General features: G+C 43.4%; 4 protein-coding genes across 11 annotated transcripts in view; 3 read left to right on the forward strand and 1 right to left on the reverse strand.

Moving 5' to 3' along the window:
- tex2l (testis expressed 2, like) overlaps window positions 1-27,877 on the reverse strand; it is a 50,077-nt gene that overhangs the window by 9,072 nt on the left and 13,128 nt on the right. For 6 of the 8 annotated variants that reach the window (XR_015063445.1, XR_015063444.1, XR_015063442.1 and 3 more), the window contains exons 6-12: window positions 17,696-17,740; window positions 14,326-14,369; window positions 9,095-9,177; window positions 6,155-6,298; window positions 2,601-2,694; window positions 2,223-2,505; window positions 51-1,358 (exon numbers count right to left, since the gene is read on the reverse strand). Coding sequence is in view for 1 of the 8 variants with exons in the window: in XM_085904530.1 (XP_085760656.1) it covers window positions 51-1,328 (1,278 nt within the window). In the remaining 7 variants the exon portion in view is untranslated. The remainder of the gene's footprint in view (window positions 1-50; window positions 1,359-2,222; window positions 2,506-2,600; window positions 2,695-6,154; window positions 6,299-9,094; window positions 9,178-14,325; window positions 14,370-17,695; window positions 17,741-27,877) is intronic. The other 2 variants (XR_015063440.1, XR_015063443.1) reach the window with 2 other exon arrangements.
- On the forward strand, window positions 3,377-4,505 carry neurl2 (neuralized E3 ubiquitin protein ligase 2). The gene is made up of 2 exons (XM_085904274.1): window positions 3,377-4,127; window positions 4,197-4,505. Exons 1-2 carry the CDS (start codon window positions 3,377-3,379, stop codon window positions 4,310-4,312), a joined length of 867 nt encoding a protein of 288 aa, XP_085760400.1. The 3' UTR covers window positions 4,313-4,505.
- msrb1b (methionine sulfoxide reductase B1b) lies at window positions 4,694-6,750 on the forward strand. The gene is made up of 4 exons (XM_085904544.1): window positions 4,694-4,833; window positions 5,155-5,297; window positions 5,462-5,579; window positions 5,706-6,750. Exons 1-4 carry the CDS (start codon window positions 4,779-4,781, stop codon window positions 5,720-5,722), a joined length of 333 nt encoding a protein of 110 aa, XP_085760670.1. The 5' UTR covers window positions 4,694-4,778; the 3' UTR covers window positions 5,723-6,750.
- On the forward strand, window positions 12,621-26,854 carry LOC147039563 (heparan sulfate glucosamine 3-O-sulfotransferase 6-like). Its single transcript, XM_085904537.1, has 2 exons — window positions 12,621-13,274; window positions 25,388-26,854. The coding sequence occupies exons 1-2, from the start codon at window positions 12,814-12,816 to the stop codon at window positions 26,013-26,015; spliced, it is 1,089 nt and encodes a 362-aa protein (XP_085760663.1). The 5' UTR covers window positions 12,621-12,813; the 3' UTR covers window positions 26,016-26,854.

Genomic DNA, 27,877 nt, shown 5'->3' on the forward strand with positions numbered 1-27,877 from the left:
TCCATTTTTTTTTGGGATCTGGCAAAATGTGTGTGTTTTTCGTGATTTACCTTCATGATGTCTGGCTCAGTGGAGCAAGCGTTTAGAATGCCTTCATCCAGAAGCGGTCTGCTCGGGGAAGCCGAACAGAAGGACCCGGAAGAGCCTATTCGAATTAATACGAGTCCCAGCAAGAAACCCATTGCCAGCCCAAGAGCCAGTCCGGAGAAATACGGATTTAGAGGAAGGGTAAAATAACCGTAGGATAGTATGGCCACACAGAATAAACTCATGCAGGGTGGAGGATTGCTTGCGTGGAGCGGAGATGAACGCTGTGCTGGTTTTGGAGCTCGCTGGGGAGGAACGATGGGAAAAACCCGCATTGTGTTTCCATCGGAATAAAATGCTTGCTCTTCGTCGGTGAGATGGTGATGGACGGGACAGGTTCTGCGTGGGCTTCTCCCGGGATGTCGAACGGAAGGCCAGTCGAAAACATCCCCGTCTGTCCTGCCGCCGCTTTTTACCGGAGATTCCAAGACGCCCGTGTCTGTGCTAGCTTCTCGGCCCAAACCTCTGGAAAGAACCTGGGTGGTCTTACACGTGTGCTTGGGGCTGCCGGTGCTATCTTCTCTCCTGATCTTGTTGAACATATTGCTCAGCGGTTCCTGAACCGCCTCTGAGAGTTTCCTCTTGGTGTCCTCCAGTTCCATTTTGAAGAAACCGCCTTTAAGACCTTCTCCGCTGGGAGATGGCGGCGCTGTCCGAGAATCGCCGGCGCTACGGTTCTTGGGTTGCGTGAGTTGCTTCAAGAGGTGGAGATTGAGACGCGAGTCCGATTTGGACTGCGACACCTCCGGTTCCGAACGGGAGAGCTCGGTGGAGATGGACTTCACCAGGCTGAGGAGAGGTTTGGGCCTGAGGGTGGCGCCTTCTCTCAGCTCCAGCTCCGTGGAAAGCGACTTCACCAGACTGGCCAAGGGCCGATGCGTGGGCGAGGAAGAGCCCGGGGAGAGGAAAGCGGCGGGGCAGTTACCCAAAGAACCGGGAGACGAGGGTGAAAGTGGCACGTGGAACGCTTGCGATCTTCTGTCCTCATCGCTGGAGATCTGCTTCGGACTCGAATGAGGGTAGTCCTCGTGGTGATCTAGCGAGAAGATAAGCTCGCTCTCGTCCAGGCTGCTCCACTCTCCTTCCGTTCCGGTCAGCTGGATAACAATCCCTCGAGGGAGATGGCGCTTTGTCCCGAGCGAGTTTGGGACATCTGGGTTGTGGGCGTCCGGGGGGGTTCTGCCACCTCCTGCCGCATCCTTCTCGCATCCCCGCGCCAAATTGTTTCCACTTTCTGCCATTTTTGGTGACTACATCACACAGCCAAGGCACTGAAAGAGAAGAATGGCAGAATTATGAATAAAAGCAGACTTTTCTTTTCGTAGTCTCGCTCTTTCAAATGGTCTTGGACCAATCAGATTAATGTGACAATATTACAGGTCCGCATGGCGCCGTGTCAACCAATTCCACAGCAGATGGTGGATTGTGACTAATCTGCTCGCACCCAAAATGCACGAGATAAAACCTCGGAGAGTCACACATGCAGACGTTAAACCTTCGTCATAGATTTTCACACGGGGTGGTTTGGTGGGGGCCGGAACATTTCCACGCTATGAATGCGATTTGATTCACCTTTCATGGATTCCAGTGAGATTTTATTGGGGAATCTTTTTTTTTTTTTTTTAGCATATGATCATTTATTTTCTGATATTGTCTCAACCGTAACGTCCATTTCAGTCAATAAGGCAAAAGTTTAAGTTCATCTCATCAGACATAAACAGTTCCAATCTCCGATTAACATTAATTCAGGGTTTAACTTGTGAAATCTGACAAATCACGTTGGGATGGCTTATAGATAAGCCATCATTTGGCAGTGTGGTTTTCCAAGCTAGCTCATCTCTGTGACCTAAAGTCACATTCTAAGGTCACTCAATGATTTGGTGATGGATCAAATCTGAGTTGGGATGTTGTTTTCTTCTCACTGCTAATCAAACAAAATGAATAAAAACTCAAAATGGACAGCAATGAAAAATAAATGCACATTTATAATCCTTCCAAATTTGAACTCGTATTCTGCGCTGAATAGTTTGATGCACCTCGACTCCAAACTCTCATGAGTTCCCGCCAATCATAATAATATATATATATATATATATATAAATAAATAAATAAAACAAAAGATTAAACCTTAATACCTCTGGATTATATTGCACTTGTTTGCTGTGCTGAGAGATGATCTGCAAAAACAAAGACGGCAACATGAGAGGGGTTCACTCACCCGTCTGTTTGTGTTAAGCACGGGATAAAACGAGATGGTCTTCCATAGTCCATCTCCCATTGGCGTGCGCAAAGATCTGCCGAGTCTGCGTGAGCGTACTCTCCTCCATCACCATCTCTCTCTCTCTCTGTGTCTCTTTCTCGCTCGCTCACACACACCTCCTCTTAAGCCAAACTGCCCGTATCCAGATGTGTCATGCGCTGCAGAGAGTCACCAACTGATTACGTGGTCGCTCGGCATGATAATCCAGATTTAGAGTAGGGCAGCCCCAACAGACGCACTCAAACTAACTCACCCATCCGACGTGCTCGTATGGGATGCTCCATCGGTCTTCATTAGTCGGGTTGGTCGCCGCGCCTTTTTTTTCTAGTTGTGCACTTCATCTTGGCCTACATAAAGAAAAGATTCGTGACAGTGTGAGGGGGGAGCTGCTTGAGACTCCAAGGAACATGCAGTTTTTAGGCCGGATTAGAATAAAGTGTAATTGCACATCCACTACAGTAGGTGGCAGTGGCTTGCTGATTAAAAAAAAATAAAAAATAATCTTTTTTATTTCAGGCACATTGATGCTATTCAAATCTTTTCTGTCCCCAAAAATATCTCTTTGACTGGTGTCACTGAATCACTCGTAAATAAGATTTGCTTGTGGCTTGCGACTGCTACTTTAATGACTGTAATTGCTCCGTAACTTCTAACCCAGATCTATATTTAGAGCATACCTTGGTCGAACAATTCAAATATATCTCAATGGCATGTGCTAAATATAGCTTTTCAGGTTGGTGACATCACGATGGAAGTATTCCAAAGTCAATGTGCATGAATTATCCAAGGGGCTCTGTATTGCTCAAGTGGGGGGGCTGCATGTTGGCCAGCCCCTCATTACACACATGCAGAGACACACATACCTTGCCATCTGTTCTCATGTGTTCAAAAATAGCCCTACCAGAAACTTGCCAAGTGAGTGATAGCTCGACCGACTGCTGGTGTTGCTGTCCCGATTGCAAAGTGTTTACTTGCACTTTTCAATCATGCTCTTCCATTCCTAGCATTGAAGTGACGCCTTCATAAAAGATGGAAGCTTTTTCCAACTACTTTATGGAATTCCACCCGGTCCACGGGACCAACGTGCAACTGGACTACTCGGGGACCCAGGCCACACGCGTGGAGAGCTTTGCCAATGGCGTGTGCTTCAGCAAACAACCGTTAAAACCCGGGGAGATTTTTCTCATCGAGATTGAGGACAAGGAGCTCGGCTGGTGCGGCCACCTCCGGATGGGCTTGACCGCCAGGGACCCCAGGGACTTGGAGGTGGTTCCCGAATACTCCATCCCCGACCTGACCGACCTCGGCGACAGCTGGGTGTTTGCCATCACTCGCAACCACAATAAGGTCACGGAGGAGGTCGATGCGGGAGAAGGTGGTCAAGAACGAGCCGGGGGTCAGAGACTCGGACGAGGGGAGGCCGATAATCGGGGCGACGCCAACAGTAAACCAAAGACGTTTTTCACAGACTCTCATTTGCACATTGACGATGTTCGAATCCCCAGAGACAAGCTGGTTGGCCGCAGCCGGCCTGGACGCTTCAGTCACATTCTAGATGACTTGTACAAAACTAACGCTTTGCCGCCTACCGCTAGACGCAGCCGGATAGGAGTTCTTTATGTGGCGAAAGGCCGCGATCGAGGTGACATGCACATCGTCATCAACGGGGAGGACATGGGCGCTTCGGCAAAAGGCATCCCTACCGTAGAACCTCTTTACGCTGTCGTGGACGTATTTGCTGCTACTAAATGTGTCAGGATTGTGCAGGTGGAGTACGGATGTGAGTGTCAACACACATTTTTGGTTGTTTTATCTGACTTTTTTTCCTGAATTGTCTGGTTTTTTTTAGTCTCTTCTTTGCAGACACTGTGCAGGAAGTCAATCCAGAAGCACATTGTTCATAGAATGGCCATTGACTGGCTGGAGCTACCAGAAGCGCTCAAGCACTTCTGCAAGTACGAGTGAAAACTGAAAATCCATAACGGGCAAAGCCGTGGAGGAATTTCCGTCTGATTCACGACGACAAAAGTGAACTGGGATTGTTTTCCTATCAACACGCATAACAATGAAGATTTATTTTGAGGAGTCAACTAGGATAAATATGATGCTTAACATTCCTCCTGTAATATTGTGGCTAAAAATTGCTGTGATGTAAAATTAACCAGAAAACCAGTTGGTGCAATTGTACACTATAAGAAGCAATTAAAACGGAATGCTATTTTTGGATATTTTCATTTCAATGACTTCAAGGAAGAAGTCAAGCTCAAATTGTCAAACGCTGCCATCTAGCGACCATAAAGCCAAATGCAATGGGAGGAGTTCCCGTTTAATCCCACAGTAAAAGAAAACACGGGATGCTGCAGTTTCTATCTGTTCTGTCACGTCCCCTTTATTAATTTGCATCAATATTGATCTGGTGCACACCAACAACATGTCTTTCTGTCGATTTTTTGGCGGGGAGACCTACAAGGATCATTTTAAACCAGGTAAGCCTGCATTGTTACATAATGTGTGACTGAACCAGTTTTTCGTGTGGATTACTATAAATGCAGGCCAACGTTGACTATTGACGATTATAGGTTTATATTGTCAATGACTGAAGAGTGAATACAATTGTGTTGGAGAATTATGTAACCATACGAGGTGTGATTGTGTTGATGTGATTGTGGTCGGTTGCCCGTGGCGACCAATTTGACAATGCCAATTGGGAAAGGCTCCAGTTCACTCACAAAGCTATCATTTTTAAAAAATTAATTATCTATTTATAATGACTTAATATTTATTATAATTTTTTTTAATGTCTACAGGTATGTACGTGTGCTCTAATTGTAACCATCCACTGTTCTCGAGTCGCTCCAAGTTTGCTCACTCATCACCGTGGCCCGCTTTCACCGAGACCATCAGAGAGGACAGCGTGACCAAACTGATGGAGAGCCTCACAGCTTTCAAGGTCCGTGTGGATTTAACTGCCAGTGTTTGTGTGAGGTGGGAATTTATCATCACGTGTGTGTGTGTGTGTGTGTGTGTGTGTGTGTGTGTGTGTGTGTGTGTGTGTGTGTGTGTGTGTGTGTGTGTGTGTGTGTGTGTGTGTGTGTGTGTGTGTGGTGTTTGTAGGTTCTATGCGGCAAGTGCGGCAACGGGCTGGGTCACGAGTTTGTAAACGACGGGCCGGAAGAGGGGGTGTCCCGATTTTGAATCTTCAGCCACTCTCTCAAGTTTGTCCCCAACAAAAGTGAGAAAACTACTCGAGATAATTATCGAGTGGGCTGGGAACTAATCCAGGGTGTACACCACCTCTTGTCTACAACGCACTCCTATTAATTAACACCTATGAATTTCTCTTTTTTCTTCTTTCCAGGCAAGGACAAGTATTAAAGAGCGACTTTTCTATCTGTTGTACCTGGCCAGTATGAGCATGTGACGCGGCCAGGAGAAAGTCCCGAGAAGGACATCCTGTCTGCCGAAGTATCTCAGACCAGCCACTTACACACAACATGGCTGCTGGACCACATGAAATTACACTTAAACACTGTACCTCATATTTCAATTCAAGCAAGTTATCCATCACTTAAGGTTTGAGGATAAACAAATGTTTCACATGATCTATGCACTCTATTTGGTTTTAAGTTCTATGCAGTTTTTTTTTTCTTTCATAAATTCTTTGCCCTTGTCATGAAGTGAAGTACAGAACACTTCATAAATTACTCTTATCAGTAATTTGAGTGCCGTTTGCCGGTTGTCCTCTAGAGGAAGCTATCCCTCCTTCATTAGCTTGAGGCTAACCCTTGTATGAAACACACTACTTACGCACTTCATCTGCCGCCCATGTTTATGTGATTGAATGTGAACGTCGGTTGCATGAGTGGCGCTTTCTGGCTCAGCTGCAGGCCGCATTCCTCGCGGTGGCGGCTTGGCAAAGGTCGCGGCGGTTTTGAGGAGTAGCCTGGCCGCCTGGTTTGAGAGGAAAGGCTGTCATTAGACAAGCAACACACACAACCGGTCATAGAAGAGTGTTTTGGCAGACAACACATGGCTGTATTCTTGGATATGGCACACGAGAGCTACTACTTTGAACTTTTGTTGATATATTCGCTGGTGTCACGCTTTCTCTTGCCTTGTTCGAGCTCTTGTTCCCTCGTCGACTCCAAACGGGCACAAACGAGAACTTCAATGAGCGTGTACAGTATAGTCAGCAGGCCGAGGTATTCCGATGAATTACAGCCTCGGCGTGGCTCAGTGAGTCCACTCGTGGGTTATTATAGTTTCACATGGTTGCTTTGTGGCAGTGCTGTATTTATAATACATTAACTGAAAAGAAATGTGTCTTCAAGGGCCTCATTACCATAACGTGTTTTCAAAAAGGCGGTTTGATTTGGACACAGGAGAACAAAAGTTGCATTTTTTTTTTTTGCCTTACACAATGTAAGATCCAGATCAGATTAAAGATGACTTCAAATGATCTCGGTCAGCCTCCAAGCAGGTGTTGTGTATGACATCATTGTTTTTAGATTTACGGTGCCAACACACACATACCATTTTGTTTTGTGACTGCGCTTGCAATTGTTGAAGTGGAACGACATTTTTTTTGTGTGTGTGTGTGTGGTTTACTGTCTGACAGAACCCCCCCGAAAAAAAAAGAGAAACCGAAAAGTCTGAGCCAAAATGTGGTTTGGTTGTGATGTTTGCGTGAGTGTGTGTCCCTTCATCCTCACATCACGCAAAGAAAGAAAATCATTTGATGATGCAAGTTTAATCGTGCAGCTGTGATTTAATTTGATCCGCCTTTTGTAACTACTAAGTGTGACTTCCTGCTTGCACAAGTTACCAAGCCCGGACTTGTTTCTAGACGGAGAAGGCTTATGTGATTTAGAGAGAGAATTTCCAAATTGGTTTAAGGAGATCAACAAGGTCACATTAATGTGCTTAAACGCAAATGATCATCAAATAGGGTCGTTTGGGTCATCCATGTGACATATTTTCATTGAGACTACGAAAGCACAATTGGCAGCCAAACAATCAAATGTCTGCTTGGATTGCTCCTCCTAAAGTTTGCTTCAAGAACAATGGAGAAGTTGTCTGAAAAGTACTTTGGTGACATCATTCATCCTTCCCTGTGGGTGACAAATTGGTGGTCCAAAAAGTTCAAACCTAAGTGTTCACAACCCGCGGGCGAGCTACGCAGCCAGCGTGACGAACGTCACTTAGCATCTGGGCTAAATTAGGGCTAAATCCTCTGGACACGCAGCAAATCTCAACCATCCATCTTGCACTTCTGGCATGTGGGACCTTGCAGGCTGAGGCACCCCGGCGCGTTACACACTGGACCCAAGGGGTCACCATACATCACATACGCACACGTTGCCGCTCAATATGTCTGGCAACAAAGTATCGACACCTTTCAGCCTTCACGGGGTTTGAAGCAACAAGGAGCTAGTGGCGTCTAAGTTTCACAATGGCTGCCTAGAAAAAGGCTTCATCATAGACCATCCATATACTATACAGAAACTGTGGAGCTTCATTTAGACAAAAGTAGTGCTTTACCACCATCTAGTGGCATTTGTAAAAATATTTTGGTTGTCTGAGCGGGCTGGCACATAACACGAAATATGACTTGACATACAGTTTACAGCACAAGCTTTAGGTCAAAGCCCGATCCTCTCTGTTTGACTTGAGCCAACATGGCTGCCTCACGGTGTCTGTTGGTAAACACCATCCCGGAGCGCTGTCTAACCGCGTTATCTTCAGTCACGACACACGATAAGAGTCAACCTCAGCGACTGTGGCTTCAAAGCTGCTTGAGCTCGTTGAGGCGCTGCGACACAAAACTATTTAATCAGGAGCTTTTCCACGGCGACGCACGTGCAACCGTGATACGCCATGACAGCCCGACTGTGTGTTGCGGGAGGTTCAACGAGGTTGGTCCTGTTTGTTTAGGCTACCTGTCGTTCCTTCGGAGACGCATTCCTGATTTTTGTATTTTTTCTTGGAAGTCTCAACGCGGCTTAAATAGTTCAGTAACGAAGAGCGGCGTCACCTAGCCTACTTTGCGTCTAAGTTTGAGAAAATTATACCGCTAGCATCAGTCTTTATCTTGGCCTTGGGCTCCGTCAACCCGCTCTTTATATTTACAGCTTTTTGCCGAGCTTCTGATATATGGTGCTCCTCTGCAGGATTTGGTAGCAGCGAGAATGGACTGGAGCGATTATAGAGCGGTCTTTATTGCATGAATGACATCACCACTGTAGATCATGGAATCGAAGGGTTATACTGGGCTCGGTAAATCGCATAGTAGCTGGAGCATGTCGTCCAAGATTCTTGTTGAAAAGTTCGGATTTGACACAGAGGAAAATAGAAAGGCCAGAGGAGAAAAAGCCAACAAGTCATATAATGTAGTGGCTGAGTGTCTCCGTACATGACAGGACAGGGTGGTCTTATTAATTCAATGTAGACATGTTTGACAATTGACCAAAAAAATGCAGGAGATCATCTACAGTCGATGTTTTCTTAGCATGAATGCCCCCAAATTTAAAATGATGGTGTCAAACTCAAGGTTATGGGGCCAGAATTTTTTTTTATGTGGCCTTATTAAGCATCAGGTTCTTCCTGGAAAGCCAACTCACCATATCTTTCTGCATATTTTGAGGACATCGATGAGTAACAACAAAAAGCATCACTTAAGTCCTATCGTAACAAACATGCCAGATGTAAAGAGATCAAAAGTGTTTTTGTTGTGTCTACGGGGCCCACCTGACATGAAGTCACTTTGCTCTCTGTGTTGCTCCTCCATGAAGATACTCTGGCTCATTACACACTGTGATTGGTCAGCATTCCTTCAACACAAATCAACAGGTCATTAGAGATTTTTTTTTTTTTTCCGAAAAGCAGCTGAGTTAAAGCAGTTTTTTTTTTTTCATTGCAATTGGCTCTCGGGCCCCCCTTTAGCTCTGATCCCTAAGGGTTTGCCTGCCCTGTTGCGGTGGCGGGGGCCCATCTGAATTTGATTTGTTCCACTCCCAAACAACCAGGCAACGTACATAAATAAATTAAAATAAAACGTATGATCCACTTTTATCTCAGATCACCACTGATTATGTTTCCATTTCAGCAAATGCTCCCGATTCCCTAAAATGGCCTCGTCGTGGTCAGGGCTCGCACGCCACCTGTCGCTTTGGCATGCACTTTACAGCTTTTGTCAACGGAATTTTTTTTTTAATGAAATTGGAGATTTGATGGGACCCCATCATTAAACTACAAATGTAAAAAAAAGAAAAAAAAATGGCACCAGTGATGGATAAACACGGATGATTTTGGTTTTGCCACGGAATAGTTTGACAGTCCTGTGCAGGCATGCTTGTCACGCTTTCTTTTGCGAAAACGTTGCGAGTTCTTAGGCCACACCCACGCGGTAATGCACGATGTTGACGTGCCCTATACTTACCCGGCTCACCACAGAACTCTGCCCTGCAGTTACGGCGGGAGAGTGTGTGGCCTTGCAGCTGGCCTTCACACAGTTTCTCTTTACAGAATACCTTCTCCCGTCCGTCCGTCCGTCTCTTGTGTATATTGTTCCCAAATTACCATTTTAAGAGGTTTGTTTTTTCCGACGATACGCCGAGTGTGAAATGCGGCCGTCGCGGTTAAATACCACAGAAACGTGTTGTTGTTTTGTCTCCAAGGCCATTTATGCCGACAGCAAAAGTAATTTGATGTTACAAAAGAGAATATGACGTAAATACGCATACCACCTGTATTTGTTTGGCTAATTTAACAGAAAATGTGATTTTGGTTTTTTTTTAAATCCTCCTCAGTACCGAACAGAATGATGGATCTATCCCTCCACCTGAACTTTGATGAAGTAATAATAATAAAAAAGCTAGCATTCATCCTCTAATCCATGCTGACCTTTAATAATAATGGTAGGGGGATTGTGGTGACAAGCGTGCAGGACAAGTGAATGTGCATGTGTGTGTGTGTGTGTGTGTGTGTGTGTGTGTGTGTGTGTGTGTGTGTGTGTGTGTGCATTCCATGCAGGTGAGCTAACAGGCCATTTGAAGAGCAGTACTTCAGTAGGACATCTGCTTTATTGTATCCTCAGTGACTGCCTCAACTTTTTTTTTTTAACCCCGTTTCTACCACACAGTCCTGTTTGCTTTGTTTCCATTGTTAAAATATTCAAATAAGCAACTGACTCCCGTAACCACACAATTTACCTCAACATAGTTCCTTGACAAGATGACACAATATGGCAGCATAGCACTACTTTATTTTTGTGCTAATGAAGGTCCTTAACGCACCTCGACATAGTTCCTCAACTCAATTCTACTCCTTGATGGATTTAATGTGAAATTCTGAAGTACACAATCCCACGCACAAAACATGCACTCCACATTGAATCTGATAACACACCGCAAGTTAATCTCACGACATTTTGTTTGCGATGTTCAAAGGCCCGATAATGACGGGCGACGTCTTTGAAGCAGCCGACGCTGGCCGTCAAAAGGGAATTTTGGGAGGATTACAGAGCACAAGTGTGCGTGCTAAGCTTTGGACAGCTGTCTACGTTCCCACAGCCGCTTGCATACCTGACAGGTGGACAGGTATTCAACACAGAGGAGGTTTGTTTATGGTTGTTTACAGTATGTTTGGATGTGGGTGGTAGCTTGTTAATGCCACTCAGCATAAAAATGTACCTGTGTGAATCATATTTTGACATGTTGCTGACAAAGCATTTTGAATGGTCATAATAGAAATGCAACAGGGATCATGTAAACTTAGTGAAGTAGTCAAAGGGTACAAAAATATTTGAAAGTACTACACTAGCGACAAGCTATGGCAATGCTTCGAAGAAAGTTACATAACCAAATGTATTCAGTTGCATGTCAGACGTGCTCTAACAAGCCACAATCAGGGCTATCCACATTTTTTTTTAAAATAAACGTTGTTTTTAATAGAGCAATAGGTGCATAAAAGATTTGCATTGCATTGCAAAGCGAGGCCTTGCTTTTCAATGGACAGCTTCCAAAACATCAACCCAAGTTCTTTTTGACTCTACTAAGTGGAGACAGAAGTTGTGCATTAGCAGTCATTAGCTAATGCTAGCTGCCAAAGTCAGATCAAATAAAGACCTTAAGTGAATTTAGTCAAGCGGGCTCGGGCTTGGATAACCAAGCGAATTCTAAATTGAAAATATACTTCTGTTTCAAAAGGCACAAAAAAAAGTATAATGCTTGTTCAAATTTGTATACCTATCTGCATATTATGAAGAAGTTCTACAAACAGCCGCGTGGGACAAAAAAAAATAAAGTCAAGAAAGTTCATTATAGAACAAAAAAAAGTGACAGTTGTTTTTCCGACATTGCATCTGATCAATACGACGTCGTGCGTGGTAACTACAGATGGATAAATGATGTCGCCTCTGTTTAGGGACTCTCGGAAATTGACATACTGCCAGGTTGGAGGAGGCTGGGGTCGATTGGGACTGCCTGCGCCTCCTCCGGGTGTGTCATCCGTATGGATATACTGTCGTGTTGCACCTCACGTATTCTTGAAGGTGCCGATAATATCGGATCTATCCTGAAATATAAATACTGTGTTTTGCTACAGCGCTAATTAGCAGCAGCAATGCCACTGATGGATCTATCTCGGGTTGATCAAAACTTTTTTGCAGATTTCTAATTTTAGGAAAGCTTGATCTTAATCGATGTTTTTTTTGAGGTGATGGTTGACTTCAGTTCTAATTTCCAAATCAAAAACCAGGACAATTAATTTTCCAAATAATCTTCCACTGTTGGTTTTTGCAGTTTGCACCAAAGAGAAAGCTGATGGTGATTCGGGATCACTGCAGGTTGCACGCTCGCACAGAAATAGTGAGAAAGGAGCTAAAAGTGATGGCACCTGTCTGTCCCAGAATGGCAGGAGTGCAAAGGTTAACTGTGTCACGGGTGTTTCCATGGGAGCGTGTGGTCAAAGAGCAGGTGGCCACTAAGAAGTCACATAAATCGGACTAAAATGTCCATGTGACAAGAAGATCAACATTGTTTTCTTTTATATTGCTAACTACGTTTTGGGGTTGAATTGCTTTCAAAACACCGAAGTTTGAGGCAAAGGAGGAGTCAGCTAATTATTTTGGCGACTGACGATAGAGGGGCGTGCGTTTTGATGACGAGGGCGTGGAAATGGCAGCTACTCGGGATGAGCAGATGAGCGTTTCCCCTCAGAGACACTAAAGCAGCACAAGAGGATTCGTGTTGGACACTCAGACTTTATAAATCCTCCCAGTGGGGGATTCGGATCGTCTTGGGTGGGGGGGTAATCGTTCCTGAGAGGAAGAGCAAACAGAACATGGAGCGCGTTTTGACGCACGGCGCGCAACTTTGCCACCACTTGCTCCAGCTCCGAGGAGATGTTTTCTTCTTTTGTCTTTCAAAACGTGCCTTTTAAAAAACAAAACATAACTATGAAGACTCATGGGATGTAGTAAATGGAGAGCTGCGTTCAATTTGGGACACCTCAAGGTGCAGTCCAAGCTGTCAGTCTTCTTGACCATGATCATCCTTTTCGTTTATCTTTTTTACTGCCTGAACGGATTCTGCGAGTCCTTGCCCAGACCCGTGTATGACCAACAGACTCACCACCTAAAGGACAAAAATGTCCACAACGACGCACAAGTGGCAGCGCCGAAGCAAGCCGGTGCGTCCTTTGCACGGGACCAGCTATCGGATGTTGCGTACGGCGCAATTAACAACACCATCTCCATCGCGAATAACTTTGGGAGCAAAAAATTTCCTCAGGCTATCATCATCGGGGTGAAGAAGGGAGGAACGAGGGCTCTTCTGGAGTTCTTGCGCATCCATCCGGACGTGAGGGCAATCGGAGCCGAGCCTCACTTCTTTGACCGCTTCTATGATAAAGGGCTGGACTGGTACAGGTAAGATCCTGATTTAGATCATATAGCAGAAACCAAATTGGAATGTAGTAGAAACGACGCACACTGAATTTGAATCACATCAAGTAGGATGCGACAGAACAAAGTAGAAATATTCTACTCATATGTTATTGCATAAAGAATCTACAGATAATTTTACAAAAAATCAAAATTACACATTGCATTTGGAGGTTGTTTTACATGATCGAGTTTTTTTAGACCAATTGAATATGGATAATATCAATTTACAATCATTTCGACTTTTTTGCTTTAGATACGAGTCAACACTTCCTCAGTGCTACTATTTGTGTTTGTTTTGCATTTGTTGGTTCAGCTCTGTTTGAATATTGCTGCTGCTCTCTTCATTTATTTGATGTTTCCCTCACGGCATAATAAAGTATCTGTAGCGCTCGAGCTATCTCTCTCCCTCTCCCTCACTCTTCTACATGCATTTGAAGCGCCTATGCCAATGTTTCCTCTCTGATCCAATCCTATCATCGACAACATTAAAATACAGTAGTGTAGAAGGCCTATGTGTTCATCAAGAATCAAGATAAAATGCTTATTTAATGTATACACAGTCTGAACATTAAAGCTACACTTAAATATGAGCAGTTGTACTTCATGATTTAATTCAAATATATTGCACATAGAAGCTAAATTAAAAAACTGCATTAAAATACTTTTAAACAGTTCTTCATGCAAATTTATATCATAAAAAAAGTTAAATACAACTGAGCTGTAGTTGGGCAGCGATTCTTTTGCATCCCACTAGAGGGAGCCTATGTAAGACTAGTGGTTCTTGTATCACACTAAGAATCACGCACTTTGTTTTTAAAGTTCTTCTGACTCATTTTTTTTCTGACTCACTTAAATGCATACATGACTCATATTGTGGCCCGACAATAAAGCTTTCATGCATTTGAATCTGTGACCAACTAAAAGCACACCAGTGAAGTTTAACTTCACTGCACAGTACACATTGCGAAACCTAGTGGTCGTGTTTTTCTTGACCGTTAGCCAAAAAATAACCGACTTGTGTAGATCAGTGTACCTTTGGTGATGCAATGTCTTGTCACCGGTCCATAAAAAGCAATGCTGTAAAAAAAAAAAAAAAAAACATGACTACTGCACTATTATAAAATACTTACATATTTGGGACATATAAAAATGTGCATACAATTACCCCGGAGACCGATAATTAAATCCTAGTGTAGATGTTACCTCGAGGGAGCCATCGGACAGCCTAATTTGATTTTAATTTCATATCAGAATTGAACAGTTACATAAAACATATGGGGGTCATATTATTATGCAAAAACTAACATTAGAATGTGGATGAGGAGCTTTTCTTTATCTTGAGTGAGATATGAGGGAGGATTTTTTTACAGGGATTTAGTTTCTATTTAAGTACAGCGAAATACAGTATAGCCAAGGGTTGGTCTGATAGGTCCATAAAGCACACATGCAGTAAAAAAGAAAAAAAAAAAAAAGTCTCATCTGGCATGAAGAAGACTATTTTATCATTGGTCTGTTTGGTTGATTCAGAGGCATCTTCTCAAATTCAGCTTTCCACGAATCGAGCGAAGAAGTCTGCATGATTACGATGATGTTTTTGCACGGTCTAACGCATCACGCGTGACACTCTCGGCAATATGACACGGCTAAGAGCTCCCGAGGACGGCAGTGTGTTCAGTCCCTTGCCAATAAATTGCTGTTTATTGAGCTGACACGCTGCTTCCCAAAGTGTTGGTCCCCCTGGGGTGGAGGGGGGGGGGGGGGCTCCATCACTAAGGCGAGATGGAGGATGGGCTTGCTGATGCTCTTCAGTCAACTGGTGTGAAAGGTATAATAGCCACTGTCATTATTTGAATGTGGAAACCAATTTGAATTGGAAGTGATTTTATATAGAAACGGACAAAGGGGTTTGGATTTTTTTTCTTTTTTTAAAGGACGAAGGTGGAAACAAGCGTAACGTACGAAACGAAAAGCCGGATCAATACGGCCGTGTAATGATCAGGTCGGGGTGAGGCTCAGCGTGTGTGTGTGTTTGTGTGCACAAGGCTCGGTTTGTTTTCATTTGAAGCGCGTTTCACAACAGCGGTGCAATAAAAAGCCAGGAGGTGCTCGTCTAATGCATTTCTGATGAGAGCATTGAATAGTGCACCTAGTTCATTTGTGGACTAGTAAATGGACTCTCCTGGCTATTATTTGAAAAGGTGCTTTTGGATATGGGTGATTTCATAATCCAGAATGCGTCAATATAAAATCAGAGAAGTTGTCGAGATATGCTTCTATCATCCATCAATCGAATTCACAAACAGCTCAATCTATTATTGAACCTGACACTAATAAATAGACGTCATACAAAAGATGTATGCACATACAGTACGAGACAATCGTAGGATGCCCGGGGGAATGTGGTCGTCATGGCGACTTCCTGCCATGCGTGTCTCGGCTTATTATTTTGCCGCAATGGTCCGTTTGGCTCATGTGATTTATCTTTATGACCAACGGTGAGTGTGTGTTGTATCATAGGTCTAATTATATTATTTGAATCAAATGACACCCTTGGATCAAAACACAGACTATAAATTTGAAGTCACCATCTCAAATTAAAATGATTCATTCTACGGTTAACAAAAAACACTATTTACTTTAGTCATGATAATTTCAGCTAATAGACTGGAATATGCTGCCGGTTTATAACTCTCATGTAATGTTATAAATTTTCCTCTTAGATTTTTGTGCCAGACGCACAGCTAAGAAAATTTTCGAGAAGCGGCGAAGTCAGATTTATAGTAAAGTCGTCGACGTCGTCAATCGTCCGCCTTCGCCGCGCCAGATCGACGTCGACGGGGAGGTCAGAGGAAGTTTCGTCTCAACAAAATTGGCATGGTGCGGGGTTCGTCAAACCGCTGTCTATCGCAAATATTGATTTGAAACTCTAATATGTCATTTTTATGTGTATGTCGACTGTTTTATAAGCACTTAAGATGAGACGCTGGCAATTACGGATCAAGTTTTATTAGGGTGACTAAGCTCTTGAAAGCACGACAACGGGTTTGCATGTAACGAGACCTTTCCAATGTTCTCTTTCTGGCTCTCTGCTGATGTCAAACTGGCCGCCCCGTCCCTTGTACTCGTTTATACGGCTCATTATTTGTCGCCATCGCTCTCGTGACCAAAAGGGCCGCTTTAGCTCGCTCTCTAATGCGCTGACAGCACACGTCAACACTGTGCGAATTGGACCCGTGTAATGACAGGTCAGGCATTAACACGGACAGCTCAGGGAGGGGGGGCTGCTTGGATGACAAGGATTAGGCCCCCCGGCCGCAGTCAAACGAGATCTTTTGGAGCATTAGTCGCTCCCCCCATCCCCCCCCCCGAACCTTCACCTTGTACTGCACAATGATGGGATTTGTATTAGAGCGATGGCGTTTTGACATTGCGAGTCTTATTAATTGAGCTTTCATCAAATGATATGGTTTTGCTTTCTTGTTGAGAAAGTGGAAAAATGGGATTATTTCTATTGTTCAATAAATTCTGCAAAAGCTCATTTTCAAATTGGCAAAATTTAAAATATATGAAGAAACTTCTCATGACTTGTGTCCAGCTAGTTGATAGTCCCTAAGCGTGAAAGTTTTTTTCTTTTTATGCAGTCCCAAAGTCACCTGGGATGGGCTCCAGCTCACCTTCAACCTTAATGAGACAAGCGGCAAAGAAAACAGATTGATGGATGTCTACTTTTCCTGTCCCTTCTTTTCCTCCCTCATCTTCTTTTCCTTCCTGCCCATTCATGGTGATTTGTTGCCTTTCTTTGACTTCCATTGCCATCCTTTCTTTCCATTTCCCCTTCCCCTTTTTTTTTTTTTTGAACGAAATGAAAAGGAAATGAAAACAGCCGCAAAATGAAAGGAAATGAAGGGCAGGGTATTTAAAAAAAAAAAGACCTTTGACACTTTATTGCCGGTTCAAAGTCTTTTCTTATCCTTTGACTCCAACTCATTTTGTTTCAACACACATGACGTCCATGTGTTATGATTCGTTTAGCATAATGGCACGCTAAGTACGCGGCGACTCCCGTATCAATTTGAAGGCGAGTGGTAGCGTTGCCAGGTCGATCGAAAAATCATGAAAGCAAACTGGAAAGTATCACTTTTTAAAACTCTCCGCTTTCAAAGCGATGTCTGCTTCTTTGAGCTCCAAACGAAAGAGAGCCTTGGCCCCTTCGCGCTCAGCCGCAAACCAACTAAAACACATGGACATCCTTAAAGGAAGCATTTGGCAAATTGTTTTAGAACAAACGCTTATATGTGGAAAAGCCTGGGATTTGCCATCGACTTGGAAGTGATTCTGCGGTTTCCTGATGGAGAGTGAACGTTTTGCATATGTGTGTGCGGGCCCGTTCGCACGATTCTTACCTGAAGTTCCATCTCGGCTACGACTCTCGTCTCTTCTTCTCGCCACTGTAAACAGATAAATATTTGTCATTTGGTTGTATTGATCAAATGGTATCGATCTCTCTTTGCTTTTATCACGTCGTTACAGAGGAAATGCACGATATATTCAATCATGTTGACAAGGGGTTGTTACTCCTCTCCGCCGCTGACATTTACACCTCAAGGTCGGGGTGTCACCCGAGTGGATTTATCGGCTTATTGAGGCCACTCAAACTGTGCAATTCAAAGCCATTGGGTGAGTTCTTTTTTTTTTTTTTTTCTTGTTAGGTCAGCGTCTCTAAATCTGTCTGCTTATCGACTCATCTTCTGCCCCCGTATTTCTTGCCTCGTGGCTTTAAGGGAAGCGACGTTGCGTAATTCAGAAGGGAGCAGGGATGCGTTACTTAGCCAAGAATGCCCAGGTTTTTATTTCCTGTCGGTGAGGTTTTCGAACGATCGCAAGGGAATCTTTGGGTGGATTCCTCCCTGTGAACTTTTTTTTTTTTTTTTCTTCACTAGTGGAAAAAAAGAGCAATGTATACGTTATACTGCAATAAAGAAGGCTTTGTGCAGCAGATGGAATGGGGGGGGATGGAGGGGCAATGCTTTTTAAGCTGCATCAATGCTTAAAGGAAATACTTTTAGCAGGATGCATGTCACAAGCAATCAGCGCTACACGCGTGGAAAGAAATGCACTCGCCGGACACAAAAATGAGGAACACCTGCACAATGTAGAAAAAGCACATCAAGCATTCAACTATTATAACGCTCAATTTTGATGGACGCTGTTACAGCGGTATTAATCAAACAATATGGTTATTGTTACTGGGGTTGTGCGGTGGTTTTGCTCGTCAAGACGGATAGCGTGAAATAATAGCCGCCGTCGCCACAAAATAAACATGTCGTTAAACAAATACCGCAATGGCGCTTGTATTGTACTGTATTGCTAATGTTGGCAGCTCGTGATTTACGATCAAGAACCGCACACTAAAATAAATTACCTCATTTTTTTATATTAAGGATGAAATGTGTTTTTAAAGGACGATAGTAATTCTTGAGCTAATTCCGCTCTGACTGTGCCATTCAGAATTTAAATTCCATGTATGGCTTTTGCATCTTTGCAAGAAAAACATCATCTTGACGTGAAACCCAAACAAAAACAAATATCATTCCTGCCTCCCTGAAAGGTGACACGTTTATGCCAAATATTGTTTCAACCAGCTTTGAATCACATTTTGCAATCTGCAACATTGCAGGATTCATATACAATAAAAGTGTGACGGCTTAATTGTGGCTTCTTGTGGTTTTAATCTGACGTTAGTTTGCAAACAGAAAATATGACAACGAGCCAGAAAACTTTAATTATAAGTTTACAGCTATAATTCATTTTAAGTACGTAGTGAAGGAAGGCAATCCTCCCAATTTTAATTACTATGCAGTAACAGGATCAAGCCTGAGCAACAACATTGTTTTTGAAAGGTTCTTTTTTCACACTCCACTTACATTATAATTACCATTGTAGTTGAAAAATGCGCACACAAAAAAAAAAAAATGCCATTAGCTTCAAAATTGCCTCCACCAAGTTTAGTCTGTTTACATCACAAGTGTGTCTGAAAGGGCAGGTAATTATTGATTGTGTGTAGCTGTCAGTGGTGTCCACCTCTGTTTAATGTCTGACTAGCATGGAAAGAAAAGTTGGGAGGAAGGGTTGGGTTGATTTTGCTTCGCATGAAAACCAGTCTTCATCCTGATAGCAATAAAACATCACCACCGCTGTAGTCTTCCTGAGTACGTCCTGTCTTCTCTGACGTAAACACACAGTGAAGAATCAGCTAACTGTCAGCGATGCTGGCCCTAATTATGCGGGGAAATAAGATTAATTATTCCGGGAAGAGAGCCTGTGCTCAACAGTCGGGACAAGCAGGACAAGAGGAGGGAAATAACCAGAACCACTTACTGCCTCACTACAGTCCAAATACATAATCTCATGGGAAAATTCCCATTAAGATTTAATATCGCTAAGGATGTGTAAATAGAAACACAAAATAGAAAAATAATATTAGTTGCATGCAATTTTAAGGAAAATGCAATGTATATATGTATATATTTTATTTATCCGTTTTTTTTTTTTTTTCTCAATCAAAAGCAGTAGTGGTATCGATGACCTGGTATCGGTACAAGCGACTATTCAGAAGTTGAGCACTAGTCTGAAAAAAAAAGTGGTGTCAAATATCTTAGACCTTAATTTGCTCTAGTAAACATGGAACAATACACACTTCAAATCCAGCAGAACGTAACAAGAAATCTTTTTGTACACAGTAGCCGGAAAAGGGAACATCGTGTAAAGAGACGAATTGAAACGCTATTTCCACTCCGTCAATCTGGCTCTTATTTTCCTTTCAAAGAAACTGTGAACAATGAACCTGAAAAACCACAGGGAGCAACGGGCGGAAACTGCTCGGAAGTGACTTTGTCAGAATCAGACAGTATCGAGCGCTCTTATTGGCCGGCTCCTGGGGAGTTGCCAGCCAATTTCACATTGAGTCGATTAAACTTTGTCTGAGGCTGTGTACCGGTCTCCTGTGCGTATGCACACTTACAGGACCTGTTTTATTAGTTTTTTTTTTTTTATTATTCTGTTGTTGCCTTAAGCTCACCCGCTACCTTAATGAGGACAAACTGTATGTAAACAAACATGCTACTAAATCTCCAAGTCCCATCGCTATTAAGTACACGATGGCACTTTTAAAATGCTCCAGGGGTGCAAATAGACAGCACACGATCCTTATAAGGCCAGTTTGAGCCTCTCCCGGAAAACACGCACTAATTATGTTTACTGGAAGAGACGAACATGCCTTGGTGACACAAAAGCTGTAGTATGAAATAAAAGCTAAAACCACACCCGTTGGGGAATTTTTTTTTTTTTAAAAATCCATGCTTTTCTTAATGGATGAAATATGTTATTTGTGTATGTTCCACAGTGCTCATCCACGGGGATATCGTAGTCGGCCGCATATTTCCATTTTAACAGCCCAATTATGGTACTGTGGTGAGGACACTATGACATCACTAGGGTCAGGAAGTAACGCCAATCTGTAATTTGCTCATCTCTCCGCCCCATCTTCAACGGGTCCATCCTGTGTTTAGGAGAGCGCACTGAAGGCAGGGCGGAGCAGCTTCGAGATAAAGTGGGCCACATGTGGGCCCGGCGAGAACACGGTTGCAGATTTTCCCATTCGATAAAGCGAGCAATCAGCGGCGACGCGTATGCACGCTGATTGCTGAAGTACATAAACTATAATGTAATTAAACGCTGACCACATGTTCAATAAGCTACAAAAGAAAGCGTAATCTAAATGGACAATCCAGACAGACAATACTGAGGTTGCCCTAAGAAAGCTAAAAATGTTCAACGCGGCAAGCAATTACGCGAGCAAGAACAGGAAACGGACAAAGTCAGCAGGAATGCACCAGTAAAGAGGAACAAGCAAGCTGGCACACAGACGAGCCATCATAGCGGCCTAAATACATCGGGAGAGGTAATATGAAACAGGTGAAACAATCTGTAGGGAGGGGGGGGGTGAAGATAAATGCAAGAGAGGAAACAATTCTGATGGTACAAAATACTTTTTCTTTCCCGAACAATGTCGCCAACTAGCGGCCCGTGTTTTGCGGTCTTTTTTGTTTTGACACCGCTGTCATCGTTTCGTTCCGTTGTTAGCGTACCGACAAAAATCACGTTATCTGCTTGAGTTATGTGACTATTTGCAGCTCAATCAAACATTCAAGTACAAAGGGCAACATCCTGCCTTTTTCAGGTCACTGTGGTTTCGAAGGACCCTGAGTGACCAGCGCTCACTAACTTGTGGCTTTCAGTCCTTGTACTGGTCTGGTTTTCCCCTTCAGCTACACACATTTTTCCACGCTTTTCCAACCGACCTACCCCAGAGATGCAAAACCTCTATGGCGAGAAAAAAAACAAAAACTTTTCAATACACAGAAGCGTCTGCCAATAGTAACTTTAGGTGTGCGGAATTATGTACCACACACGTGCACAGCAGATACGTTTTTTTTTAAAGTTCCCTCTGCAAGATGAGTGATCTTAAGAACCATAATGACACACTCAGAAAAAATCAAATTATGGTCGACTAAAAGGAGATATTAGCCTTCTTTTGGTTGAAAACGCAACAAAATGCCCTCATTTTCCGTGGAGTTGATTACAGTTTTTGCCGGCTTCTAATCGACCCACGGAGGCTTTTATTTGCCCTCAGTAATGACAAACGTCTCCTCCGTCCACATCTTTGAAGCAAGCTTAAGTGGTTGAGGATGTTAATTTTTTTTTTTTTGCATATATCCAGTAGATTCCATTGGAACAAAACAAAACGGGTTTGTGTAGAAGAGGAAAGAGGGCAAGCGTGTATGAGCGTGTAGGGAAGAAAAGTGCACATGATGACAACTTGCATTAAATGATCCTCAGTGATTATACCCTGTGGCTTGGCCTCGTGAATCACTACCATCTGACTCTGAAATTTAGGCTGGAGGAGTCCATTTTTTCGTTGGGTGAAGGTGTGGGGGGGGGATAAAGAGGGTCCGGAGGTCTGGCCGCCAGGCTGTGTCGCCGCGGATCACGGCTTTCGGGGGACTGAACGTCAGGAGCGGAGAAAAACTTCCTAAGTCAGAAACACTTCCTTCATCTCCCCCAAATAGCTCACACAAACACTCTCATCTGGTGCGGGGCTGAACTTCATTGCTCCCAGATGTGGATCCGCATGTTGGGATAGTTGTGTGTGGTTATGTGCCAGTGTGTTGCGTACAAATATATAATGAAAACGTGCGTGCCCTGAAGATGGAAACAAAGCAAAGGCGGGCAAGAAAACCAGTGTCTTTATATACAGGCATACTTCTAGAAAGCGGAACCGCTCATTTCGACCACAATCTGTTCTAGGATGTCTGTGGATCTGTTTTTTTTCCAAATAGGAAATCATGAAAAAAAGCCTCATTCATTCTATCCGATGCAATTAGTAAACAGACAATTTTTCTCCTGAAAATATCTTGAGGGTTAGCTATAGCATACCTCGCTAACATGTGTTCATATTCAAGTCGTAAACAGCAACCTGCAAACCGGCTGCCTTGTAAATGGGCCCTAATAAAGCTCGAGACCACACAAGACTTGTACACATGTGTACGGCCAGATAATCTACCATATGCTAACACAAAAGGAAATGTCGCTTCCTGGATCCCTAAATTTAAGGGAAATTAGTTAATTAGTCTTTGCTTAGTCGTCCTACCATAAAAAACATCACAACCTAACCTCCCTTGTTGATAGAAAAAAAAAAAAAAAAAAAGTCTTTCCAAGATAAAGTGTCGTTCCAGTCTAGTGAGTGACTTGTGTTTTCTTTCCTGCCACTGTCTCTTTGCTCGGCCTCTATCGTGGATTTGTTGCTAACCGCCACCCAACATTCTTCAAACGCTCCATCGCTGTGTGGGCTTCTTTCGTGATTGCGGGCCCGGTGGTTGCTTTCAGATCTACTTGAGGTCAGTCAACTGTGCAAGGTTTTCTTTCCAGAAAGGCAACATGGATATTTGCTGTGAGACACGAGCTTGCGATCATCTCAATTTCAAGATTTCCTACTCTTGGCTAAACCGTGAAATACAATACAAGCGATTTTTTTTTTAGATTATCCATGTTTTTTTTTTTTTTCCAGAACTTTATCAGGCAATCTACTGGATATATGCAAACGGGAGTTCATATTATTATGAAGCTACTTCCTGATTCATTAAACATTGCCTAAAATGACACGGCCATATAATTTTTTTTTTAAAAAAAAGAAAAAGTTAAAGGTTAGAAAATAGTTTTTCTGTACAGACTTGAAGCGGTCCAATGGAAAAAGTGTCAAAGTTACCCATGGATGAGGCAGCATAATTAAATGAGTGAATTTACTACAACAGCGGGGAAAAAAAAAAAAGAAAGAGGTTCCTCAGATGGAGTTTCCTCCCTAAAAGTGTTGCTAACTGTTCCTTGGCTCCAGATTCTACACACCACTCACGTCACACGGTGCCTGAAATAAATCTGTGAACCACAGTTTCACTTAAGAGCGAGAGGCTGCTTCTTGTTGCTCCTCACACTTTGGCCTCCAGTACTCTTTGAAATACACCCTCATCCATTTTCATACAAGCTGCTTTATTGTTTTGAACTTTACTCGCCCGTCTGACTTTGTTTAGCTTCGGTCCATGTAATACAACTCTTACGAAAAGTTTGGTGTCGCCCCGATATAACTGAGAGTCGTCTCCATCAAAGATCAGAACGCTAGACGCCTTTGACTTCGAAACCAACCGCAAACTAAATCTGCTCACTCCAGAGGAAGGGAGGACGTTTGCTGAAATAATCCGAGAGAGCTTTTCTCTCGTGTAACTCTGGCGCTGCTCCCCCACCGAGATGTTTCTCGCTTGTCAGATGTCTGGGAGATGTACCGAAAATCCCCCCCTTTTGTCTTCCTTTGCGTGAGGGAAGTTGGCAGGATGCTGCTCACAATGGGGGTTACGACATTCCATTTTTTACCGCTGCGCTAGAATCTGCATGAAATATATGAGCCCAGTCACGTTTTTTTGTTTTTTGTTTTTACCATTCCATTTACAATCTGCTTTGGCACGCCGGCCCCATCTTTTTTTTTTTTAAAGTAATACGTCCTCTGAACTCTCACTCGTCATCTTATACGAGCGATGAATCAAGAAATATGTCAACACACCGAAACCTTGAAAACTCAAGAACGGACAAGAACAATAATAAGCGGAGGGCCAAAAGCAATAGCCGAGATTTAACGAGAACACGTGGCCCTCGGTGAGATTATCCTTGGATAACCTCGGGTACAGTTGGCACCACAAATCTTGACAAGCGTTTTTTTTTGTTTCTATTACTAAGGAACACCTGCACAAATTCATGAGCTTGATAAAAAAAAATGCTTTTACAAAGATAATACCATTTCCAGTATTAAAGTTCTATACAGTCGGGAAAACAGTAGGTAGCTAGCATATAATGTGCCACATGGGGCTAATTATTCCACTCCTCTTCCAGAAGCAAAAAGGTGGAGGTATGTTCCCAAACTATAAAAGTCAAAGCTACCTCTTTACATCTAAGCCTATTGCAGTGATGTACAACTGCGCTGAATGATGTTTTTTAATATCGAGTCCATCTCATGTCATTAAATAAAGCAAAAAGAAATTTGCAGGACCGTAAACTACAAGCAAAAATAAACACCAATGTTAAATGACTGGCGGTGTTTCATAAAATTGAGGAGACTTTCTTGACTGTATTTGTGGGTCCTGGAATTATTCGAAAAAAAGCAAAAAAAAAAGCAAATTGACTACTGACTTATAAGAAAGCGGACAACAACAAACAGCTTTTGTGGAATACAACGGGGAATTGAAATGGCGGTTTGACGGCCATCCTAGTCGAGTGCGATTAAAAGCAGGATGCCAGGAAGTGAGTCATCTTGTGGTTTCCTACAGTAGCCGTTCACAGGCTCCCCCTCGCTGATATGACCACTCCATCATTGTCGCAGGGCATAATCACACATGAAATCCACTAATAGCCAAGCGCAACAATCAAGAAGCCCACAAGGCATCTGAAGTTTGGGTTTTAAGATTTTTTTTGTTTTCTTCCCCCTTTCTTCTCAGGGATCTGATGCCCCGTACACTGGATGGTCAAATCACCATGGAGAAGACCCCCAGTTACTTCATAACAAAGGAAGCCCCTCGCCGTGTCTTCGTCATGAGTCGCCACACCAAGCTGATCGTGGTGGTGCGTGACCCGGTGACCCGCGCCGTTTCCGACTACACGCAGACCGTGTCTAAATCGCCGGGGCTCCCTTCCTTCAAGAACTTGGCCTTCCGTAACGCCACCACGGGTTTGATTGATACTTCTTGGAGCGCGGTGCGGATTGGCATCTACGCCAAGCACTTGGAGAACTGGCTGCGCTACTTCCCGCTTTCCAGCTTCCTGTTTGTCAGCGGAGAGCGCTTGGTGACGGACCCCGCCGGGGAGATGGGTCGCGTTCAGGATTTCCTGGGACTGAAGCGTGTGGTGACAGATAAGCATTTCTACTTCAACCAGACCAAAGGATTTCCCTGCCTGAAGAAACCGGAGGGGAGCAGCAGGCCACGCTGCCTGGGGAAGTCAAAGGGCAGACCCCATCCGCAGATCCCCTCCCAAGTCCTGCTCAGACTCCGAGACTTTTACAGACCTTTTAACCTCAAATTCTATCAAATGACGGGTCAGAACTTTGGCTGGGACAACACAGCTTGACACCAAAGCTTTTCAAAGTTGACAGCGGCGAGAGACGATGTGCATTACCAAAGTTTTTACTGTGTTAAACAGTCCTTGCAATCATTTCATTAGCTTTAAAAAAAATGCAACAATCAAGCTAAATAAATGTTGGCTTTTATGTGGTGAGAATTTTTTTAGATTAGCTCTAGTGCTAGGATCAGATTAAGACATAGCGCGAGGTGTGTCAGAAAAGTTCCAGAACTAGAGTCACAAAAGCAAAGTGATATCGCCCCCCCTGTGGGTGCCTCACTACCCTGCCTGCTTATAATGCCCTGAGCATCTGACAGTTCCTGGCCAGGCAGAACTTCCCATGCTGACCTTCCTTGTCACCCGACCAAAGGGGCAACGTGTTCATGATAAAATTTTGTGGTGGTAAAATGAAGCGTCAATTTTGCCAGTTGTATTTTTTGGGCTCTTCAAAATGGCACGGTGCGTTTTAATAAAGGGTTAAAGAAATGGACAAGCCCTGGAAATGTTCTGACACACCTTGTACATGCAGTAAGAGGCATTTATATTTCCTTCCCATGGAACTCCATATCCTGTACTGTCTTTACAATTTTACAAGATGAAAGAACGGAAAGATGCAGCGGAAAGAGGAGCAAACAAGCACTTTGCTGAGTGTTATTTATGTTGCAGAACTCTCTAATTAGAATTTTTTCTTGCGGAACTTCCACAACCCGTACTCTCATTTAGCTGTACAGTATATTTCAGAGATCCTAATTTATAAGATGACAAGATATTATTGAAATGTTTTTTTTCCTGAGACTTTTGTATATGGAATTCTGCTGAAATTCTGACTAAAAGTTTTTATTCCGAAATGTGTTTTGTATTATTTTGTTTTCAGCTCGGTGACTTTTTAAACTTGCCTGCTTGGATTGGCCTGATCTGCCAATGAAAATATTGCACAAGTTTGCAGGGAAAGGGTCAATTATAAATTTGAGGTTAACATTAGGCAGAGGCTTTCTGATGTCTCAGCAATCAATTCAGCCGGCTGATCTTTGACATCTTCAACCCTCCCCCCCTTCTCTTGACCCTTTGACCTGTGAGTCTGCTCATCATATAGTGCAGAGCAAAACCCCCCAACTCAGTTAATGGAGTCGTGTTTCGTGAGCCCCACACACACACGCACGCACACACACACACACACACACACACACACACACACACACACACACACACACACACACACACACACACACACACACACACACACACAAATGTGAGCTAGATCCTCAACGACAAATAGAAAAGCCTCCACATTAAGATTGCATCATCAGGACTTCCTCTCCACGGGAGACAACGTGGATCAATAAGTGTCCGCTTTGTTTATAGGCAGCGAGGTTGTGCTTATATGTGCTATGTCTCACTGTCACTTTGATTTAGTTCAAGGGTCAAGCGTAGGTCGCCATTAAAAAAATTGTAGAATATTATTTAACGCTTAATTTATGTGTGATCGATTCGGGGTCTAAACCACACCCGTGGATTTATGTTTTTGTTTGATTGGAACATTATCGGCCTACCTTCCTAATTTACATCAGCGGCTCTCAAAGTGTGGTTCGAGTGACAGCAACGAGAAAGCGGCGAATTCCTCATTCACCATCGAACTGATGTTAGTGAGGCCTGACTATATCGATACGTAAACAAGACGCTTGAGCTGTAAGCCCTTTCTACCATAAAGACCTGGCTTGGGTCCTAATAGCTTTGTTGATGCTACACTGAAATTCCGCTGGTCCGTGTGTGTCTCCATGCAACAGTGAGGATGCACGGCATCCATCACACTTGAGGTTGAATAAATCCTAACTATACACAGACAGTGGATTATGGTTATTCATCATTATCGC

This window comes from Syngnathus leptorhynchus, chromosome 22, assembly GCF_054491065.1.
Source record: "Syngnathus leptorhynchus isolate UIUO chromosome 22, UIUO_Slep, whole genome shotgun sequence".
In the NCBI taxonomy this organism is placed as follows: domain Eukaryota; kingdom Metazoa; phylum Chordata; class Actinopteri; order Syngnathiformes; family Syngnathidae; genus Syngnathus; species Syngnathus leptorhynchus.